The sequence below is a fragment of the Lampetra planeri genome, chromosome 28, assembly GCF_965212315.1.
Source record: "Lampetra planeri chromosome 28, kcLamPlan1.2.h2, whole genome shotgun sequence".
Taxonomy (NCBI): domain Eukaryota; kingdom Metazoa; phylum Chordata; class Hyperoartia; order Petromyzontiformes; family Petromyzontidae; genus Lampetra; species Lampetra planeri.
Window position 1 is genome coordinate 6,347,363 of NC_136134.1, and position 23,371 is coordinate 6,370,733.

At 45.2% G+C, this 23,371-nt stretch overlaps 1 protein-coding gene across 2 annotated transcripts in view; it reads left to right on the top strand.

Annotated features, from left to right (window-relative positions):
- Positions 1–1,042: 1,042 nt before the first annotated feature.
- Positions 1,043–23,371, top strand: part of LOC144728371 (ephrin type-B receptor 1-B-like) — a 175,526-nt gene continuing 153,197 nt past the window's right edge. For both annotated transcript variants that reach the window (XM_078607758.1, XM_078607759.1), the window contains exon 1: positions 1,043–1,222. In XM_078607758.1, coding sequence (XP_078463884.1) covers positions 1,162–1,222 — 61 coding nt within the window. In that variant the 5' untranslated portion in view covers positions 1,043–1,161. The remainder of the gene's footprint in view (positions 1,223–23,371) is intronic.

Consider the following 23,371-nt stretch of genomic DNA (forward strand, 5'->3'; position numbering starts at 1 on the left):
GGTGCGGTGAATCGGGGCCGCTTTGAACACCACTCGTCATCGATGTCAGCCGCGGCCAGGGGAGGGTTTAACTCAAGTTTCTGGCTTTATCGTCCAGTGCGCTAACCGCAGCGCCACCGCGCCACCCCGTACATTTTTTTTTTCTACACCGAACACATTGATCTTAAACGTACGTGTTCTCCCAAATCACGCACCTACCTTTGTAATCGAGGTCTCCTTTGAAAAACAAAAAACGACTCGAGAAATTCGTCAAGAGCTTCCCCTGACCCTTGAAAACCCAACTCGCGTTCTCAATGGCCTCTGGCCCGACCGATAGAGGTTCTGACAACGCAGTGACAATCCCGAACAAACATAATATGTACCTGCCGCGCCTATGAAGATGTTTTTTTGGAAAGTTTGCTCACCGAACACGGAGGTTGAGAAACCCCATTGCGCCTTTGCGAGCGAGCCTTTAAACCTGAAACGAGGTACTAAGGAATCGCACGGACCACCCGATTCGCAGTGAATGGCCTCTATTGTCACTTGGCAGTGGCTAATATTACTCCCAACAATTACTCGAACCCTGGGCGTATATCACAAGATGTTGCCCTTATTCCCCAGCTGCCGGGGAGTCCGTCCATTCTTTACCTCCAACAATCTCTGCCTCCTTATACGGCAATAGACGAGTGCTCCAGCCCAACACCACCTTTATTGTAAATGAATTCTCACCACTCTCTCTCACACACACGCACAAACAGCACAGCGCTACGCGTGACGTTGTGTACACGTTTCTGTTTAACGAATGCCTACATTTTGGAAACGAAGTTTATTTTGCAAGTGATAGTCTCGGAATCCAAGCGCTGATCATTTTGGAACGTGTTTTAACCGAAAGCGCTCGTTTGTAAATGCGATGGTGTCTTTTGGGCACTTTCTAAGGAGTCAGTCATTCACATCGGCATTCCCTCCCCGTCCTCCCCTTCCCTCTCACCCCCTCCCCTCTCACGCTCTCAAACCCCTCCCTCTCGCACACCCTCTCTGCTTGACGCGCAGTGGTTTGGCCCAGCGGCGCATGTGAGTAGTAGCGCTGAATGAAGGGCGCATGCAGCAGAGTGGGAAGGAGCGTCAAGTTTGTGGGCTCATCTCTTACGCGATTTTTGTTTTTATGTTCGGGGCTCCGAAAACATGGATTGCTTGCTCCTCGTCCTGCTGCTGCTGCTCGTCCCCGCCAGCCACGGCGTGGAAGGTAACGATCATCGGGTTTGCCCGTTTGGCCAAGCGCATAGTGTTGGGGATGTGCGCTTGTGTGTTGTGAGATTTCTTTCCTCCCATTGTGCTTACATAGGCTACTGTGTGTGATGCGGCAACGGGGTGATCATCATCCGCACGCTGGCCAGGCTGGGTTTTTTTAAATTCTTATTTGTATTCTTGTGAGTATTCATTTGGTTAGGATGTGTGTGTGTGTATACCGTCTTGTCGGAGACGGGAGAGACTGCACGTGCGTTATAGACACTCGCTCGGTGTCCAGATATCCCCGTGTGTTTGACGCTCAATGCGCACCACGCGTTAGCAACACAAACTAGTGTCTATAGTATGTGCTCGCATCGGGCACGCTACCTCCGACAAGCCGGAGGGATGATGTCTGCTGTTTAAACAACAACAACAACAAAACAACCCCTTACAATTGTCTCGAATGCTACGCTCGTAGCTGTGGAGATAATGAATGATATCAGGGATTTGTAAGTGCAGATGTCTTTAACATGATTAAGCATTGCATTGTATAGCCCGCGCGCGTTAGCGAGCACGTTTGCTTACTTTAACATGCGGTACAAAATTATGTTGTTGGGATGCGGTCAGAAAGTTTTGAGAACGGCAGTCAATTGGGAATGGTCAATGTGCCCGAGTCGCACATTATTACTATTTCCCCTATAGATTTGCGTTCACAGTCATGCCGCGATCTCGCCTACAACACGATCATCACATCACGTAATTCTTGTAATTACAATTACAGCCATTAATGTGAAGGATTTTCCCAATCCGCTGCTGGATGAATCCCCAACCTTTAGGTCACGTGCTTTTTGTGTAACCATTATTCACCACGCCGGTTCGTGCGCATTGGTGATGAATGGACTTAGTTCTGATGCCACTCGCCACTGACGTGGGTAGCTCTTGTCGGGAGTCGAACTTTGGTGTGGCCGTGACTCCTAGCGCAGCGCGCAAGCCCACGACGCTACCGCTCCCCCTATTGCAGTGTCTACCAAATGCTACATATTGTTTAGTATAATAGTAGTATACTTATTCGGAAGTTTGCCAACGCAATCACGAGATTCGTTGCCCGGAAACTACCGGGTAAGCTGGACGCATGGTTTCAGACCACCGCAGATTTCGCAAGCAGAAAAAATACCCCCGTAGGCAAACAACGCGATAATATGTTGATAATGTATATATACCTAAGCAGCCGTTTAAACACCATATAATACTGGACATACGCTTGACAATCGACCGCTAACACAAACCCACACTGGCCGCATTTCAATGCGATAGCATTTGTGTGTGTGCGCGCGCGCGTATGTTCTGGGTATGTGCGATGCACTGCAGTAGCCGCTGCAGGTACTGTGTGTGTGTGGGGCTGTCCGAACTGTTAGGGAAAGTGAAGTGGGCTTGGGCAGGACAAGTCGCTCGAATGGGACGATGGCCAATGGCAAAGAAGACGAATGATGGTTCAGTGCGTTCGTGAGGACCTACACCGTGGGCTCGATGGAGCGATGACATCGCTTAATGCGCGGGGTGTCGCTCGGTGGGTTATTACAACCGCAGGAACGTGAGAGCAAGGAGGTGGCGTCGGCGGCATGGGGAGGCCTTCATCCAGCAGTGGATTGATCATGGCTGGTGATGATGATGATTACTGTAGTGTGCCGCTTGCTAGACCATGGTGACCATCATGCTCAGTTAACGCTTACGCTCTGCCGGTCTCTCTCTCGGCACGCTCCGCTGAACGTGGCTATGAACTCATTCGTGGCGAAAGATCGCGAGTGCGGGAGAGGATGGAATGAAAGGGTTCAATTGCGCAGCTTGGTGCTGGCGACCCACGATACGGTCGGTGACAGCGAGGAGACAACAGGCACCGTTACATTGTGTAACCCTTGCTTATTACAATGTTACATTTTAAAGGACCGCGGTTGTGGCAGTAGCCTACTGCAGGTTATTGATAAAGGACCATTGCCCAATGCGGTAATTTACGAGCCAATTATGTATGTAGCTTACTGTGCAATTTTTATACTCATGTAGCCGAGCGCTCGCTAACCTAATCCTGATAAAAAAAAAAGATTCTATTTATCCCGTGTTGTAACAAAAAAACACATTTGGTGATGCTGCGTCGGCAAGTGCACAAAGCACAATTAACAAAACACACTCAATACATTCGTCAATAACACTGCCATAAAACAAAAATCGGCGACGCTTTAGCAAATGGCCCTTTTCCATGGCACATACACACATAGACCAGAGTGTTTTAACGTGGGCTATTGAACAGCCATAGAAAAAACGGGGGGGGGGGGGTGAAGACGTTTGGTGCTGTAGAGCCACATCGTGAACGCGCCACTCACTGTGTTTGATGGGCAGCTTCTAGGCAAGGCAACTGCTGTGGTCAGCGCTAGGCGCCGAGTTCGATTCTTAGAGCAAATGATTCACTCAAGAATGTGTACTTTACAGTGATTTCATCTATTCGTGGCGATTTCCCAAAAGCGCATCGTGAACGCGAGAGAGAGTAGAGTATAACGTAGCGGAGACTCGAAAACACGGCGGCGTCGTTAAAAAAACCAGTCGTCGATCTTGTGAAAGTGTTACATAAATCCCACACAATCCCAAAGTTGAGGTTAAATTGTGAAGAACAAGCCACCAGATTGCGGTTTTACAGCCCTCCCTCGGCTGCAAAAAGTGACGATTGACTTTAAAAAATATGATTTCTGGTGGTTGGATGAAGTACGTTTATCGATTGCTGATACTTTTCCCATAATGGTGCTGGATGTAAAAAAATAAATTAATGTTTTAAATAATTGCGGCCTATGGGCTAAAGTAATTATAAGAAGGGCACGCATTCGACCACAATCGATAACGCTCGCCCTAATACGCACTAATGTACGATGGATGCACGTGTGTAGCTTGTGAGTGTAGGGATGGGGGGGGGGGATAAGCATTCCCTCTGTGTTTGTTATTTGTACGCGCGGATTGTCGAAGCTCCCACCGCCACCGCATGCTCTGGCAATCACACCCTGTCACAATAATAATGATCGCGCTGAAAATGACCGGGTTTGGAGAATATCGCCGCCCTCCCTTTAACTCTTGAGAATTCAGTCGCAAAATTCGCCAAAAAGGATGCCTGTTATCGTCGCGTGTGCTTGCGACTTTGCTTGTTTCCCCTCCGTGTGCTTCTGACAACGGTGATTACTCAATTACTCCGACGATGCCACTTCGGTTTGTCCACGCGAGCACGCGTCTAATGAGGATCGCCCGTACACAGAGCGTTGTAGAGCGCGCAGTGGTCGGTTCAGATGTATGCCAATACAGTACAGTCGATGGTTAATTGGCCAGCAAAGACAAAGATCTCCCCGCGTGGCGTTAACAGACTGTTGGGGTGAAGTGCTTTTAGCGAGTAGCTATGAAGGGCGGCACGTCACACGCCTTTGTCTCCCTAGTGGCAATGTTTTATACACCGCACCAGGTACTCATTTGAGGCTGAGTCGACTTAGGGGAGGCCTAGGACCGGTTTAAATAATCGTCACTTGTGGTCACTTGTGGTTGCCGTGAGCGGGAATCGAACCCGTGTCCCTGGGTTCGTAGCGCAGCGCGCTGACAGCCACACGACCGCTCCCCTAATTGCCAGCACACACGCGCGCACGTTAATACATTAAAATAATTAAGGATTGATGAATACAATTAGTCAATGCGCGCAGGATACATCGCAGAGATATAAGCACATTTACACATTCTAAAGCTACTGTTGCGACAAGAATACATACTGCAAAAATCTGCTGAAATCTGCTAAAATCTATATTATTTTAATTCTAAACGAACGGCCAGCAGCAACGGGCACCATTTAAGATACGTAGTAATATACAGTTTAAATTTGCTGAATTTTTTTTGTAAACAAATCCGAGCTTCTATGGTTTATCATTAAAAGGCGGTAATCATTGCGAACGTGCTCAACCGTAGGGAGTCGCGTTGCATGTGTAATCGCCGCTCTGTGTGTGTGTGTTATCAACAAATGTACGGGTAGGAGAGGGTTTGGTGCAGGGGGATGGAAAAGAGGAGGGCGCGGTGGGTAGGGGAGGTAATTTGTAACCACGAAAAGGCCACCTGGCCCACCTGCTTGGCAGGCACACAAAAACAAAGAATCCCCCGTATAGCCTCAACGGACTGTTGGAGAAAGTGGCTGTTAGCGAGCACACGAGGAGAGGGGGGTCAGGGCGCTGCTCGGCCGACTTTGCCTTCCTAAAGTGGCGATATTTACACACCGCGCCGGGGTAACTCTCGCTTGAGGCCGAGTCGACCTAGGGGAGACCCGGGGTTGATATTCGTCACCGATGTTGGGTGGCCGTGAGTGGGAATCGAATTCGGGTGGCCGGTTTTGGTAGCGCAGTGCCCGCTAACCGCTGCGCCACGGCTCTTTTTTGGATGGCAAAGACAAAGATGCCCCCGTGAAGACTTAAACGACTTTTGGGGCGAGTGCTATTCGCGAGCACCGATGAAGACCGTCATGGCCTACGAGTGAGATGGGTGGCCTGGTCCACGCCCGGACACCTTTGTCTCCTTTGTGTCAATACACACCACACCGGGTACTCGTTTTAGGCTGAGTCGACCTAGGGGAGACCCATAATTGGTTCAGATATTCGTCACTGGTGTTGGTGGCCGTGAGCGGGAATCAAACTCGGCCAGATTCGTAGCTCAGCGCGCTAACCACTGCGCCACCGATCCCCGCGGCTGACACAAAAACAAAGATCCCCCGTATAGCCTGACGAGACTGTTGGGGCAAGTGCTGTCACCAAGCACCTATGACGCTGGCACGGCACGCGAGGGGATGGGTGGCCAGCACCACGCCCGGCCGCATTTGTCTCCCCAGTGGCGATGTTTACACACCGCAACCAAGAACTTATTTGGTTTGAGGCTGAGCCGACCTAGAGGACTCCCAGGACCGGTTCAGAATAATCGTGACCGTTGTTGGCCGTGAGCGGCAATTGAACTGTGGCGACCGTGTTCGCAGCGCTTTAGCGCAGCACGCTAACCGCTACACCACCGCTGACACACACAGACAGACAACAGCAACTACCGCCGGCTTTCGCCACTAAGTGGCGATAACGTCACCACGGCGCTTGTGCCAGGCTAGGTGCGCGTTAAGGCCGCCACGTGAAGTTTCGAACGCCCGCTGGCAGGAGGTCGCGGGACAGACCCGGCAGGTGCCATGGGTTGACTGACTGGCCGATGCCACCACCCCTACTGTGTCAAATGGTTGTGTTTTATCAGCCCGGCTCGCGCCGCTCGTTATTGTGAATGTCGCCCCTCTTGCCCTCCGTGGTTGCTCGAGGGCGACAGACAGACAACAACCACACGCCACGCCACGCGCTCACCGTGGTTATTATCGCAAGCGCAGCGCGCAGTGTGACTCTTCTTGGGGAGGGGGGGCGAGATTGCTGCCCCCCCCCCCCTTAGGCAGACCACAGGGATAGTTGGGCTCCCAATCCCGCCGGTCGCTCTCTCCCTGTAAATGCGTTCGACGGAAGAAAGCTGCGTCCGGAGTGTTTTGGCCGCTGTGAATGTCCACGTGATGATAAGCCACTTTCGTCGAGCCATCGTTTGTGGCAAGATGGCTTTTGACAAAAAGAGCTTATCTAGCTCATTTGGGCCTTACCTGGTAACGTAAGAAAAACATAGTTTAGAGTTTAGTTTCGCAATAGCATCGTTAAGTGAAGAGTGTTCTGCACCCTTGTATACAACTGGTATTTTATAACAGGCATATCGCGCGTCCTACCAATTATAAGACGCACCAGATTCGTAAGACGCGCCACCAAACTGATGGCCGCTGTCAGTAGAGTTACACAAATCTGGACACACACAGACACACAACTCTAATCACGCACCCACCTATTGGATTGTGAGACGCACCCCACAATTGCCGCTTTAACGTTATGGGGAAAAGTGCGTCTTATATTCCGGAGAATACAGTGGTGGTGGAGTGGCGGCACTGGTTAGCGAACTGCGTTGTGATCTCGGTCATCTCGGTTCGACTCCCGACTGCAGATAACAAATCAGTGGTGAGTCGCTCCAACATAGATTGTGCACCTAAAACTAAAACAACTCTTAAACTATTTGTTTTGTTTTTATCAGGTAAGACTCACTGAGCTATATAGCTCTCTTTTTTAGAAGCGACCTGATTTTACAATTGATAGCTCAACGAAGTTGCTTTTCACGTGGAAATGTATAGCAGCCATATACTCTAAATGCATGTTTCTAACTGTGGAGGTAAAACCGGAGGACCCGGAGAAAAATCCACGCGACCACGGGGGAGAACGTGGAAACTCCAAATATGCAGGCGTCAGGATGGGGATTGAACCCAAGACCTCCTGTATACCGGGCGAGGTAGTTAACATCTCACCGCCGGTGCAGTGAATATCATGCTGGCCTTAATGTGTTCGCTAACAGCGCTCGCACCCCTTACAGGCAGCCTTTAAGACGAATTCCTTTCTTTTTTTTCATATCTTTTGTATATCTCTAGACTAACCGTGTACACTTACACGCAACGATTCCCTACACCTGTACATACAACTATACACTGATGTTACCGCGCAACGAGACTTATCTTTTATTACTCACGCGCATTTCTGATTGGTAGCCAGCAGTCACACACACGTGCGCACACTAATGATAGCGTGGAAGCTAGCAGGCGGCAAATAGAACCCTGCTATCTGGGCACGGAATTGTTGGCACACTGTGTAAACACAGGCAACTTTGTGGCTGCATTGTTTCCAAATGCTAAGGGGAGGTAAAGACAACGAGCCTTAGACTATCGAGGGGAAAGTTATATGAGCGAGCGCCTATGGTTGTCAGCACCATGCCAGGCCGCCTTTTGTCTGCACAGTGGCGATGTTTACACGACACACCAGGTACTCATTTTAGGCTGAGTCGACCTAGGGGAGGCCCAAGACCGGTTCAAATAATTGTCACTGGTGTTGACCGGAGAGGAAATTGGTCTTCGAGTTATTTGCGCAGCATGCTAACCGCTACACCACCGCACCCCAAACGGACCGCTACCTCCAGACACATACATGAAATTCACTAAAATAGCAGGACCCAAAATTCTGACGTGTGTGATGGATTGTGTAAGTATGTTCTTAGAAATAGCTTGAATAAGAGCATCACTGGTAATATAACTCTTCGTATTAGCGAGCTCTCGATTGTGGGCTTATTATTTTATTATTTCGTTCAAGAATAACTCAAAAGTTAATCTAACTTTAAATCCAAACTTCTGTCCACAAACTCTGTGATCCATTACCACGCTGTTAACTGTAAGCTTCTTTTGCCAATATTGCACCAGAAAATTAGTTCATACATATTTTAGACAGCTTCACGAAATCTGCAATTCCTTTTACGGGACTAATGGGCGTTATTCAAGCAATTTAATAATAAAAAAAAAACACGCAAGCACCCATCGAAATAACTTCACAATTAGATATAGGTGTACTCCGTGTTATAAATAATAACATGAACATAAATGATGGTGCTTATAGTTTACCGTCCGCGTAATTAAACCCACATTTTACAATGAAATATACCAGGTGGAATTTCAAACGGCGTTAAGTTGCATTTAGAATTAAATTAATTATCGATAAGGTATCATTTAAAAGTGCAATCTTAAACGAATTGAAGTAACCACAGAGTTAGCGGCTTGTAGCCCTTGCAGCTCGCGCACGTAATCAGTACAGATGTAAACATTAATAGCCTGTTGCCTGTCACGACAAAGCACACACTTCACTCAATCAGCAGCTGCCTTACATTGACCATTCGCTCGGCTGCATTTGTCTACGCATTCTTCCGATGTATTCCCATGGCCATCGCTATCTTCGCTACATGCGGTCACAACACGTCGTCATTTTCTCTTTAAGAGACCAACTAGAATGTTGGAGAATCTTTAGCAAGATAAGACACGCGGTGGACATTGAGCATTCTCCAACCACCCACCTTGGTGCGGTCTGCACTTGCGGTCTGCACTTCCCTTCGCGTAGCAGGCCTCGTAGCGGCTAGAAATGCCATCATTGTCTTTGCCTTTGTCGCTGCCGTATAAATTCACGCCGTTTGGAAGTGCTGTGTTCTCGCATTACCCCGGGTCCCCGCGCTTATCATTAGAACGTGTGTAGCAGCACGCTTTAGCCCGCTTGAAATTGCCTCGTTTTTCTCCGCTCCCATAAGCCACAGGACAGGCAGATGCATCAACAACATTAAACTGTATTACATCCCACGCAGTTTATTCAATTTGAGTTCAAGTAAGTAAATACGAACAAGTCGGGGTGGATGCGGGGGCGGGGCGCGCGGGGGGGGGTGAAAATAATTTTTAGAAATCCATACACCGACTCGACCACGTGACGCGCGCATTTTATCACGTTTAGAAATGCACGCACCGTCGCTTGCTGTTTGCGTTCATTGTTTTCAAAGGGGGGGGGGGGGATCGTCATAGCATGGCTCTGTGGCAAATAAAAATAGAATTGCGTGGGGATTCAGTAGCCCACGAGGAATAACGTTCTCGTGTATTAATAATAAATTTCCTTTTTGGGTTAGATCGCGTAAGCAAAAATGTGTCGTTAACCCGCCACCACCCTACACAGCCAACCAATGAGGTTTGCTACGTAAACAAAACGTGCCAATTATATACTACTTCAGCCCACCGGTGGTGTGTTGGGAAAGTAAATCCACAGCATTTACAATTTGATTACCGTGACGTTTCGCTGGCAATTGCAACATCCAGCATCATCGAAGCGATACTTACACGATCTAACCCAAAAAAATGTTTTCATGAATATTGGTCGCGGGAGAGCGTACGTGTCATCCTCGTGTATGCCTGTAGTTCCCACATTATTTTCATCTGCAAGGCCGCTGCTTATATTTAGTGGCCTATTGTGCAACTCGGTCGTACCCGTACACATGTGACGTCCTTGGCTGAATGCTTAAAATCAGTGGTGAATCGGCACCGAGAAACACTTCTTAAAACACAGATTGCATGGGCAGAGGCGAGCAGGTGTAGCTATTCAGGGCCATTGTATGACTGTCCTTGGTGGATTTACAGCGGTGTTATTTTTTTGAAAATCAGGGGTCAGTGAAACGCGGGTTAGGGGGATGGGTGTGGAGGTTAAGAAAATGTATTTGCGGTTTTTGTGCCAGTTGAATGTTGCGGTTCTGTAAGAATACTTGCATGTAAACGTAGTCTCTGTGCGTGTGTGTTTCGATGGTCTAATTGATGTGCGCGCATTTTTACACTGGTTTCTGTGTTTATGTCCACTGTGTAAACCTGAGTAATTCGAGTTTGCTTTAAAGTGGGTCGGGGGGCCCAGAATGTGGGAGAATGTTTAGCCTGTGTGCATGTATTTACTTCTAGATGATTCGCAGACACGTTTGTCATTTTGGCCAACACAAAAAAAACAGGATTGGGACAAAAGCGTTCGCATAAACAGGATGGCCGCCGGGAGAGGTTCAGGCATGCTTTTTACCACACACACACTGATCACGCCCCAAAGGTGGGGTCTTATTAAATGTGTTCAGGATTACTCTTCGCTGTTGCATACAGAACCCAGCACACATCTGTCTGCGACTGGTGGTGTTGGATTTTGGGGAAGAAAAAAAATGGTGTTGCCTCTCAGCTGACGAGTGAAAATTAATCCAGAATCTGATGCATTTTGCCACGTTTTATTAACGCATTCGGATACACATATATTATGATTTGCTCTAATAAGCGCTTTTAATCCATGTAACTTGCTCAATGTACGGAATTAATGCACAAGACAGACCCTTTGCAATAATGCTCTTGTATCTTTATTCTAGCAATTAAAAACATTTCGAGCACTCTATAATCCACGTAATAAGTTTAAGACATTGTCAAGCCACGGCTGGATGAAGGGCATGGAGGATGTATTATTGTTACCATACTTCACCGTGCTGCTCAGTGCATGCTGATGAAGTGGGGGGGGGGGATGTTTCAGGACCGCAGGGGCGGTTCCGTTCGCAGTGGTTAGGAATTGAGCTTGCATCACTGGGTTCAGAGCACACGATGCTATAACCATCACCATCCCCCCCGCCCCCCCGACAACTCTATGCATACACATACCTTACATCGTAGCACATCGCTGCAGTGCATTCGGTACACACTGCACAATGGTGTCCCGCGGCTGACCACATAGCCGCATGTGAGTGATTTGAAAGTGCAAATAGCAAATTTTGGGTAGCAGTATATACAGCGCGAAATCGCACAAACCGAACCCACATGGAGCGAAGGAAACCTGTCTAGCACGTGTAATGTTCTCCAAGCATTGTCTGCCACCTAAGAGAAGAAAGAATCAAGAACAGTATGATAGTGCAACAGGCTGTTTAGCTCATTACGAGGCATGTGAGTTACGTAACCTTGCTTTCACTTATTTTCTTGGCAAATGTGAAACCGCGATGATGCGAGTGGAACTAACTCGTGTGTGTGTGTGGCAGATGTTGAGACAAGTCTAATCCTCCAAATACAAATTCTGTTGTTCATAAATGCTCACTAAATTTCAACAGTTTAGACCAGACTTCAAACTTAGTACCGTCTGGCTTGCGAGTCTAATGTACACACATGCTATATACATTAACATTAGCCTTTTATGGTATCGTATGCCATTGAGATATTAATAACAAATTGCCATTTTTAAATATCTATATACTATGGATTATCAAAGTGGCTGTGTACTCTGGTGATTTATTTATGAGTGCTCGACTAAACGTGGTGGTTTGCGTTTCCCCCCCCAGTTAGCACCCCGAGTGTTAGATGCCAGCAGGTCTACTTAATTTGTCACCTTGAGAGAGTTGTCATGAGTGAAGAGCACGGTGTGTTTAAATGTTTAAAATTAATAATACATAACTGCGAAGTCGAATAGCAAGGAAAATGCAGTTTATGCTTTTAGCAAAGTCGATATGTTGGCTTTCCTTGAATGTGGTCCCAGCAGACGGAGTGTCATTCTTGTTCAGCATTGCTGCGTTTAGCTTTTAAGAAAATGAGAGATGGCACGATTCATACCTATGAGCATATGTTCTTTCCTTTCCAACCCCCCCCCACCCCCCCCCCCGAAGGAATGACGGGTCCATTGTTGAACGTTGCTGGGGAGCTGTTGTGCAGTGGTTATAAGCAACACTTACTACAAAAAACTGGCGACTTGAGTCACATTTTCGCTCACGGTTCACATCAGTGACGAGTGATATTTGAACTAGTGACAGTGACCAGCGTGGTGAGGTCTGGTCAAGCAACCCCCATGACCGTGATGGCGTGGAGAGGTTTTCATCCAGCAGTCGAATGACAGAGGTCTTGTAAATTATTATAAATGTAAGTCTGTTTAACACGTAGTAGGCTTTCGCGACCGGTATTATTCATAATAAAGGTTTTTTGGGTTAGATCGCGTCAGTTTAAACGTGTCGCAACCCTCCACTACCCGACACGGTCAATCAGTAAGAAATGTTTCACGTTAACGAAACGCCAATTAGTTACTTCTTCAGCCCACCGGTGTGTTTGAAGAGTGAATCCGCAACATTTAGCATTTGAGTACAATGTTGTGGATTAACTCTTCAAACACACCGGCGAGCTGAATAAGTAAATCATTGGCGTTTGGTTAACGTAACGCATTTATTACTGATTGGCCGTGTCGGGTGGTGGAGGATTGCAACACATTTATGCTTAAGCGATCTAACCCAAAAATCTTCATTATGAAATGTAAGTCTATATATAACATTAGAATGTATATCCATTTTATATGGTGACTATACTTGGGCAAATGCAATTTTTATAAATGCTGTACAATAACGACACACCATTAACGTGTATCGTGTTATTATGCATATTCCAATATTATTTATTTACCCTGATTGAACACAAATCGGATCTCAATCCCTGTTTTCAAGAGGGTTACGCTTTAGGATGCGAGACCCAATTTCTTTTTTTTTAGTTCTAGTTGATTTAGTATCAAGTGACAGTGAAGTGCCTTGTGAAAATCCGCGAGCATAAGTGGGATCACACTCTCGTGCACTCTGCACAGGGTGGCAGCCCGCTTGCTGTACTGCCTCGTGGAAGCACCTTGTTGACCTGTGGCGAGTGTCTCAAGTAGGCTGCATCGGTTTTGTGATCTGCCAATCGTTGATTTCACTTGCCCGGATTAGAGGCACTGCCGGTTATGAACGCCCGCGCGTGCAAGCGTACTTCAGCATGATTGTCTGATGTTTTACCGTGAAATACCAATTGTCATATGCGTATGTGAAACAAAACCATTGATCCTCATTTAAATAAAGCATCTGAATAATTTATGAGGTTGAAATTTTGGTGTACAAAACCCTGTTATTATACAGCTTAGTCATTGCGACCAACACCACTCACTGAAGTACAATAATTGTTTTGCATTATTAATTGCACACGATGACATTTATAAATGCACGACATTTGTGGACAACATATTTTTGTTGCCTATATTTTTTCATTTTAATGCAACATTTCATATTCAGTGGCTACTAATTGTGCTCAGACAATGCACTGACAAACCCATCTCTCATCAATGAACATTTCCTTTAAATAAAAAAAATAGCATTCAAATTTTAAATGTTGTTGACACAAAAGTGTACTTTTTGTAAAAAAAATGCTGTTAATGCGCTTAAAAAAAAGTTTAGTTAATTCTTAAGGTCGGTTTAGATAACGTCCTTGTAAAATAATCCATACTCGTTTTGAAGTGTCTTAACTGTAGCTTTTGTCAACTTTGTGTTAAACATACATTTTAGATGCATTGTATTTATTGGGAGATATTTCGCATGTGTTCGCGGTTTTCAGTTGAATCCCAAACAAATCTGAAAATTCCAAGCCGAGGCACAACATTTAGGATGATATAAAAACACGTTTTGTTTCGGATTTATCCGAAAAAATGATGTCACGTGTAATAATCTCACATGTAATTACGTCACATGTAACGATGTCACATTAACAAAAGACTCGACGCATTTGTCAAAAGTGATTTATATGTTGAGTTTTTTTGTTGTCATTTGTACTTATGCACCACTGCCAACGAAGCGCCACCAAATAATGTCACACATTACGTCACTTCCGTGCTTTTCCCGAAAAAAAAGTGGGCTTCACGTGGCGTTGAGTGACATCAATAATATGTATATCACAAACACACGTGAAGTGATTACATCATGCGAATCATCAGCAAATCAAAAACCATGAAAAATCGGTGTGACATCGTTCTAAACAATAAAAAAAACTACATCTGAAATGTTTAAATCTAAAACGTAACACAAGTATTATTTTTGTATAAAACATAGATAAAGATAACCCGTATAGCCTTTAACATGCTGTTCGGACAAGTGCCTCTGGTGAGCACCTATGACAGCCGGCACATGAGGGTTTGGGTGGCCAGCACCACGTCCAGCCACCTTTGTCTTCCCGGTGCTGAAGGTACTCATTTAAGGCCTATTCGACAGGACTGCTTTAAATATCCACCACTGTAATTGGTCGTGAGTGGGACTCAAACTCGAATCATCGGGTCCATAGTGCACCTGTGCTCACCAAAGCCCCCCCACCATATACATAATACCCACAAGCATTATTTTCTGACTAGGGTTTAATAAACACCCTCAGTCTTGACGGGCACTTTTAACAGTGAAACATTTTGGACACTGGCCTAAAATTGTTCGTCCTTTCTCTGCACATGCCAACAGATCTGATCCAAGCCTTAAACGTGTGATAAGGTTGGCTTGTGGCCCCAGAAAGCCACAAATATGCCATGAATTTGTAACTGCGTTAAAGGCACATGTGTAGTGCCTCCTAATGTTCAACATAAAACAACAGTTGGCGTGTGATGCCTCTGTGACCTGTTGTGTCATGTTTTCTGCGGGATTCTCCATTGTTTTGACCTCAAGAGCATGCAATTTATTGTAATCGTAATTATAAAGAAATGATGAAGTCGTATACATTTCAAGAGTTGTTAAGATCAGTTACTTGCCTTGAGCTCGATTTGAATAGCTAAAGCTTTTAATCTCCATACCTGGATAGCGCGATCTGTGAAAATACATTTTAACTGGTTGTATGCACCTAATGCCCCTGCACTGTGAAATATTACGTAACGTAATACTATGGCAATCTAATGTAATGTAAATAGTTATTTAAGAAACGGAAAAAGCATGATGAAAGCATCTCTAACGTGCACCAGTGCCACCTCATCGCGCCACGGACATTAAATGAATGTTCAGGTCTCAAGTGAGGTAGTTGAACCCAAGGTGCTTATTCTTACATTTTTTTTTCCAGTCGGGACTTCCATGGCAGTGTAGTTGTGCTTTCTGAGGTGTTTAGATCGTACGCTTTCGTTGGTTGATGCTTATGTCCCAATATATTTAAATAATGAAACATCTACAAACTAAACCTTCATGAGAGGCAAACGACAATTGTATAAATGTGTTGACCTTTTTCATATCAGTTGTTTTCTTTGCACATTACTCAATTGGAAGTCTACATAAGCGATCATCGCCCCCTACTGCCAGACAAAAGCCACAGGTCACTCTTGAAAGTGAGACAACCAATGGTCTCTCCAGTTCTCACCGGGTAAAACAAAATAAAACTTGACCACAATCATAATTCGCCTTTAGGTGTAATATTGCCCAACGTCATTGCTGTAAACAAATCCTCGACTCTTGGCCGCGTTGTTGCGTTTTGCAGGTGCACAGACGCAATTATCGAACGCACTTAACTCGTAACACTTTCTTCTCTGCATCTGCAAGCATCAGTAGTCAGCAACCATTCACTTCTCACAGTTCTCACGTGGATCCTGCCTCAGAAGTTCTGCAAAAGCTGAGTTTAATTATATTTCATCTTTCTTTTCTTTTTTTTTTGCTGCCAATGGGAATTTTCTTGGTCCTTTTCAACCTTTTTTTGACACCATTGATTTGGCCAAAGACCCGTTGGGAGCCGATTAGGCCTCCGTTACTTTCCCGTGCATTATGTGGGGCGTGCATTCTGCAGGGTCCTGTTTGAAAACATTCCTTTCTTCGCCATGATTTGTTTTGAAACCTTCTTCTCTAAAGACTGGCACCCTGAATGCTTCACTCTCCAGCTTTCACTGCCCCAGTGTATCCACGAGTCGAGAAACACTCTCAGCATCTGTTTTGCACAAACTTGCAATGCAAATCGTGGAAGTTTTTAAACCTCGCAGACGTTAAACAAAGCGAAACCCGTTAACTTTGGACAAAAAGAGACGTTTTCGCTGAGTCGGCTCATTTTATTGTTGCGGTATCACCGATTGATATTGCCAATTTACTGTTTTTGCACCATTTGCTATGCCGTACAGCAAACGATGCGATGCAAAAGGCGCTCTTTTAACGAGTGGCGTCTGCGCCAGCTTTGTACAAACGTTCAGTTGGAACATTGATCAGGCAGGCCGGGCGAAGAACAATGGGCCAGAGGCCTGTTTAAGATGAAAGCGGACCTATTTGACTGTGACCTCTGGGATTTTCATCAGTAATTTTCTCTTTTGGGGGGGCATAAGGCTTTTATGCCCCATATGCAAATGAGGGTGGGGAGCGTCATAATAGTGGCCTTGGAGCTGTGTGTGGAGGCTTTGCGTTCCGCTTCGGGCTTGCCCATTCATGGCCCTTTCCCAGTCTGCCCCATTAAGATGCAAATGGCACCCAGGCCGGTGGCCACTGCTTGCGTGGCGATTAAGTTCGCTACAGCGCTCCGACGGAATACGTAGCCAGGATTAGCCACTGCTGCCAATTAGTTACACTGGCAGTTCACCGCGCTGGACAGAGACGTTTTGTGATTTCAAATTTGTATTGTTCTGTTTTCTTCATTCTCTCTCTCGTCTCTTCTTTCTCTCATCTTGCTGTCTCCTCTCCCAACTCTTGCACGCTTGTGTACAGCGTACACACACTCGCTGCTCAAAGGTGGAGATGTGTGTGGATGTGTGTGGCGTATGCATCTTTTGATATCTTCTATGCTTCATTTTCCAACCCCAAAATAGATTGTAACTTTTTTATGTCTATGGGGTAAATGGTAATGTCCAGCTCATTTTCAAGCCACTGAAGGACTTTGCGTGTCACGTTGGTTATAAGGGGTTGTTTGACCATAGTTCACCACGTTGGTCAATGCAGGTTAGTGGTGGTATTAGCCATGGTCAGAAATCAAACTCAGCTCGATGTGTTCTTAGCACAGTGTACTAACTCATGGCTGCACTACCAAACGGCACCCATCCGTTAGGAAAATGCAGACATATATTTAGTTCCCCATGTAGGTGCATACCATTTCTGTAGGGATGTTGCAGTGACGACATTTATGGTGGCTGGGGATACCTCAGGTTGCTGTCATCATCGAAATGTGTGTTTTAATTTGCTTAATTCAGCCCAAATCAGGGATTTGGGCAATGGCGCTGTTGTAAAAACAGTGCACTATAAACCTGGCGACTTGAGTTCAATTTCTGCCCATGCATAAAATCAGTAGTAATATCCTGGGCAACCTTCCTTCACCAAATCACACACAGGCCAGCGTGGTAAAGTATGGTCAAACAACCCCCCCCCCCCCCCTTCATGATGGACTTCTTTTGGGAAGGCCTTCATCCAGCAGTGGATTGGCAAAGGGTTATATTTTATTTTTTAAAGCTGAAGCACAGGGCATTCTATCTAAGATTAACAAAGAGGAAACCACTTTACAACTTGTTACATATGCATTTCCATATTATGTACAGGCCCATGCTACGTTTTAATGTAAAGTAATAAGGCCAATTAAAATGTAACTGTTCAGTCATTTGCACTGGGACTAGATTTTGCCAGTAATAAAAATATGTGTCACTTTTGGAACAGCTGCTGCAAGGACACACTCACTGCTCAGTAATATATCCGGTTTCTAAAAATTACCCGCGGTAGGGCACTACGCAACTCCATGGTTTCCAGTGAATGAAAGTGACCTGTGATTTATTAAAGACAAAAAAAGTCGCAGAGAAGGAAGATAGGACAGCCCAGAGGGGGGTTTAAAAACATTTAACAGCGATAAGGAGCTTTCAACAGCAACACTTCCTGGGGCTGCATAAACATTTTGTCTAAGGGTTCCATTTGTACGGCACTGCCTGCCAATTGGTCAATGGCTGGCTCTGGCTAGCTTCACATCCATCACGGCCCTGTGTGCTGAAGTGGTGTTGGAGCAGGCATTTCCAAAAGTGTTTGCTTTGTTAGACCACTCTTCCACCCAGCTCGCTCTGTCTCCCCTTCCCCGTATGAACATCCAAAAGTCACTTAGCTAGTTAAACTAAGTGGCAGTCACTAGTGCCTCTTTTTATAGGGCGGTGTGCGCAGCCGCTAATCCAGACTGGAAACTGGAGCTTCAAAGTTTTCTGGTCCCTGGGAGACGTCAGTCTGAGATAAGTGGGAGATGGAGGAGGGTGGTTTTTCAGCAGACGGTTCTGCTATTTTATGGCAGCCAGCAGCAAAAGGACTGTCTGGGATAAGGGCTACCTCCTCCATCTGAAGGACGTTTGTTGAAGCGAGCGCAGTGCGCTGATGTCATTTGTTACATTAAGCCGACATAGGTATGGAAAAAAAAAGTGTTTGACTCTGTGATCACTGCCGAGCAAATAATTGGCACTTAGTTTTAACTGCAGTGCTATAAAGACATCTCCGAGGCTGTAAATATCATTGATTTAGTTTCCCTGTATAACATGTGTAAATTTGTATGCAGCCAAAGAAAATTCCAAACATCACGATTACTTACTACATTACATAAAGAGCAGAGCGTTATTACTTGAACTTTATTTCCACACGAATGAGAAATGCAAGCCTACGTTTCACATCAAATCGAGACAAAAGGCGAAAATAAATATATATAAAGGAATGTGGGGGGAGGGGAAATAGCCTATTTCGGTAAATCCAATTCTGAATGCTATTGATATAATGGTTTAAGTAAAACAGCCTGCTTTAAGGTCAGCCAGCGAGAACTAACAACAATAGGCGCTGAAAGAATGGCCCGCCATTCTTCCCTTAATTCATACAAATTGCATGCGGCCTTTCTCGCACTAGGTTTTTGGCCTCGGACAATGGTACTGTCCGTTGACCTGTGACCCTCGGTGGGCAGAACCAGGGGTTGCTCCCTACAATAGGGAGAAGGAAAATGCTCATCCGTCTCTGTCTTCGCCCTCACTGCGACAAACAGCCACCCTCAGGGCTGTAAATAGATCAATCATCGGTGCTGGGGAGAGTTGGCGGTGTGTCTGATTTATTAGTTCGCCTGTGCATAAGCCACAATCTGTTACGGAATTGCTGCCATGCTCATTGGGGGGAGGAAAAAAAGAGGAAAACATTGTCCCAGCGTTTTGCGAATTGCTCCAGGGTTTTTCCACAGACTGAAAAATAATCCCAAGTCCTGATGGACACAATTGTACGGACACCTAGCCAGGAGCGAGATGTGTTATGAATAGCAGTGCTCGCTTTATAAATGGATCGGCTAGATCACCTTAAAATACATTCCTGTATTAAAATAAATAAAATATGTTCGTGATAGTGTCATCCTGTGGGATGTGTTGAACATGTTTTGGTATGTTCTTTTTACTTTACTTAAATAGAAAAATGAGTTGTGGTGCAGTGGATAGAAACTCATGTCCCGAGTTCAATTCCTGTTCCTGGGCATTTCCCCCTTCACCAAGCTGATCTGACCAGTGTGGTGAAGTATGGTCAAATAACCTCCATGATCAATACAGCCGTGGCATGGTCTTCATCCACGAGTTGATTGCTGTTTATATAATTATACAAGTATCAATACAAAATGTTTGGGCTAAGGTTGCAGGATGGATGATGTACAGGTGCTTTTTATTGGAAGGTCGATGTAATGACAGCACAAAAAACAAGACATTGCACTACTGGACCCCGATGTCCATGCATGAGCTTAAAAATATTTTTTTTATCGGACTGTGATCACCGCTGTTCATGAAAAATGTATATATGTAACGCAAATATTCGACAGGGTCTTTTTCTAAAGGTAGCTCTGTATACGCATGAGTTATACATGCTGAGCTGTGTTATGACAGATCAGCACTTTAATTCTTGGAAGAAACCCCCCCCACCCCACTAACTTTAAGTTGGGAAAAACAGTCTAGAAACCAACACCAAACGGCCACGAACTTGGTGGTATTACTGTCATCAGAGTTGTGTATGTTACTCGCACTTTATTCTTTTGACAACGAAAACTGTCTTGATGTAAATTAAACTCGACCCAGCACAGTTATAAAGTTAATTAACGACATTGTGACGAGCAGCAGCCCCAGACTCGCAGGATCTCATTTTCAGTGGAAAAATCCGTCATAAAAGATCACGGTAATATTTAGTTTGAAACCCACCAGATCAATGCCGTCTTGTCGGTTTAAAGTGTGTGGGCTGGTGGTTATTTCAGATGCCGCCGTGGTGTTGCGCACGGCACAGCGGACTTGCAACCTGGAGGCCCACCGGTTCGACCTCCCGTCGTGGCATCTGAAACAATGGGCATGCGTTTGTTACATCCCCCGCCTCTGTGTCAACCCAGCAGTATAAATGGGCACAACGCAGTTCGTCGATGGGCAGCTCACGTATGGTGGGGTCAAAGTGTCTTCCCAACATGTCTCGCCGGTGTGAGAGACTCGGCCTAAAACACCCTCTCGAAGGTCCTTCCGCCAGCAGTGGTGAGAGCAAGCAAGTGCTGGGCTGGAAATGTTCCCTTTTATGGTGATTTTTTTCAATACACTTTCTCTCCCTTCGTGGGAGTGTCACATTACGTGGAGAATATCGCAGCCACCCGACAGCCAATAAAATGGAGTTTGAATTAAAGGCTCGGGAAACGGACCATTTGGTGCAATTGCCAACCTGCTGTTCGATCCTATTCAATGTGGAGGTTTCTCAATAGGCGACTTAATACTGTGAAAGCGTGTTGAATGTGGTGGCTTTGCAAGAAAAGAGCCCTGTTCTTGGTTCTTTTGGTAAAGTCAGACGCTGTCTTTCCGACAGACCTGTTCTTCACCTGAGGACGGCTGCTTGCGTTGTGGCCGAAACGTGGTGAGAATTGTAATTTATTATGTTTTATTTTTATTCTTTTATTATTTCCCTTCTACGTGACTTTACCGAAAGAACCAAGAATATGAATCCCTGCAGTCACGAAAACTTTAAATCGAAAAAAATAACCCTGGTTTATACTTTAGCAAGCAAAAATGTGTTAATCTGTGACTAACCGTGGCACATATTTGATTGAACGCAATGCAGTTATTGTCCATTTGTAATAACAAATGGATGCTTTCCTTATCATGAAAGCGTGATATTTCGTGTTTTTGTGGTTTCTTATAAATTAACTGTGGTATATTATCACTGGAGAATTAATAAGAGTTTTGTCAGGTCCTTACTTTTATTTTCGCTATCATAAGCGCACGTACCTATCCACAAATAAACACTTGGTTAAAATAAAAGATCTCCACTGAGTGATTTATAAAAATAAAGGTACAACGTTTTACATTGAGCCTTTTGAAACCCTCCTGCAACACTTTTTTCGTTTATATTTAGTTGGACGTGTCAAATAATGTATTGCACATTTTTTTTATTTCAGCAGTTTCTTATTGCAGACAGATAAGGTGTAATCTTCATTGACGCAGATGAAGAGTAAACCTCGTGTTCCTGCTAAATGAACCGAGGGTCGGGTCACATGTCTCACCACATCATATGTGGCTAAAAGTCCTGCAACGACCTCAAAGGTGCCTTTCCTACCCGCAAATAAAACGCAAAGAAAATGCCACTGATGACATTAGTTTGTGTGCAGGTGCTAAGTGGATTCTTTCATCGCAGGGTCTTTTGAGAGATGGTGGTGGCTTAGGGTAGGCCGACATCCAGCAGTGGATTGACCATGGATACATACTCTTAAATAAAATTAATAAAAGTAAAATAAAAAATCACGACGTTTCGGAGGCAACACAAGCTTCCGTCTTCAGGTGGAACCGTCACAGCACGATTGCTGTATCAAATACTTGATTTTTACCTACGTGACTTTACAGAAAAAACCTAAGAGTATGAATCCTTGCAGTCACGAAAGCTTCAAATCTAGAATTGACCATGGATGATGATGATAATGCTGATGATTAACATACCAGTCTTACAGTGAGGTGTATGTTTTGTTCAGAAACTCCTAAACTTCAATGGGGCCGGGGGTAACTGTGCCGCGTGTGATGACTGCCCGCGGAATAAAATTCGTGGATGCTTTTAGGCAGTGGGGACAGCTGTGATGACAAATCTGCTCTGTCAGTTGTAATTATCTGGCACCGCAGAAGAATCTTGGGGGGGAGGGGGGGTGAAAATCAAGGATTCAGCCAACCGGTGAACCAGGATAATCCATGCATCCCGTGGCATGTCTGGGTTGGAATCGTGCTGAAATGATTAGCTCAGTAGGTTTGTTATTTCAAAGAAATGTTTGTTAATAATAGATTTATCGGCATCCATTTTGAAATGTTAGACGCGGATCATCAAACCTTCCGAAACTCACCGTGATGCGATGACGTCACCAATACCATTACATCCTCCTGTGCTTAAGACTAATTTTGAGCCTCATGTGTGTTTGCTCATAATGCAACGTATATGTAAATTGTACACGATAGTTCATATTATAATTGATCAAATATTCTAACCAATAATCAAAATATCAATTGTTGATAGTTGTAGTTGGACTTAATTGGAACTTTGATCACAGGTGTGAGAGAGATGCTTTTAGAAAGTGTCCAATCACACCACCCTTCATGTGCCATCCGTACAAAAACATCCCCTTTGGAAGAGCCGCACTGCGTAGCTAAATCAGCGGTCTTGCGAATGGTGGCAATCCCTGTTAATGCCGCTCGATTTGCACAAACAAGGTGGTTCATTTGGTGGGAATGTAATTTAATCTGGTGCCCATTTGCAGGCCAGCAAACAACAGAAGTGGAATTACAAATGAGTGTGCGGTGCAATGGTTATTGGGATTGAATTGGCCATGTAGGCCACAAATTGTGAGTGACGTGAGGAAGGCCAAAACAACCACACCACCTTAGGCTCTCGCCTACCAAACCCATGAGTTGTATTCCTCATTTTTCCAGCTTTGAAACTGCACCTGCTCATTGCA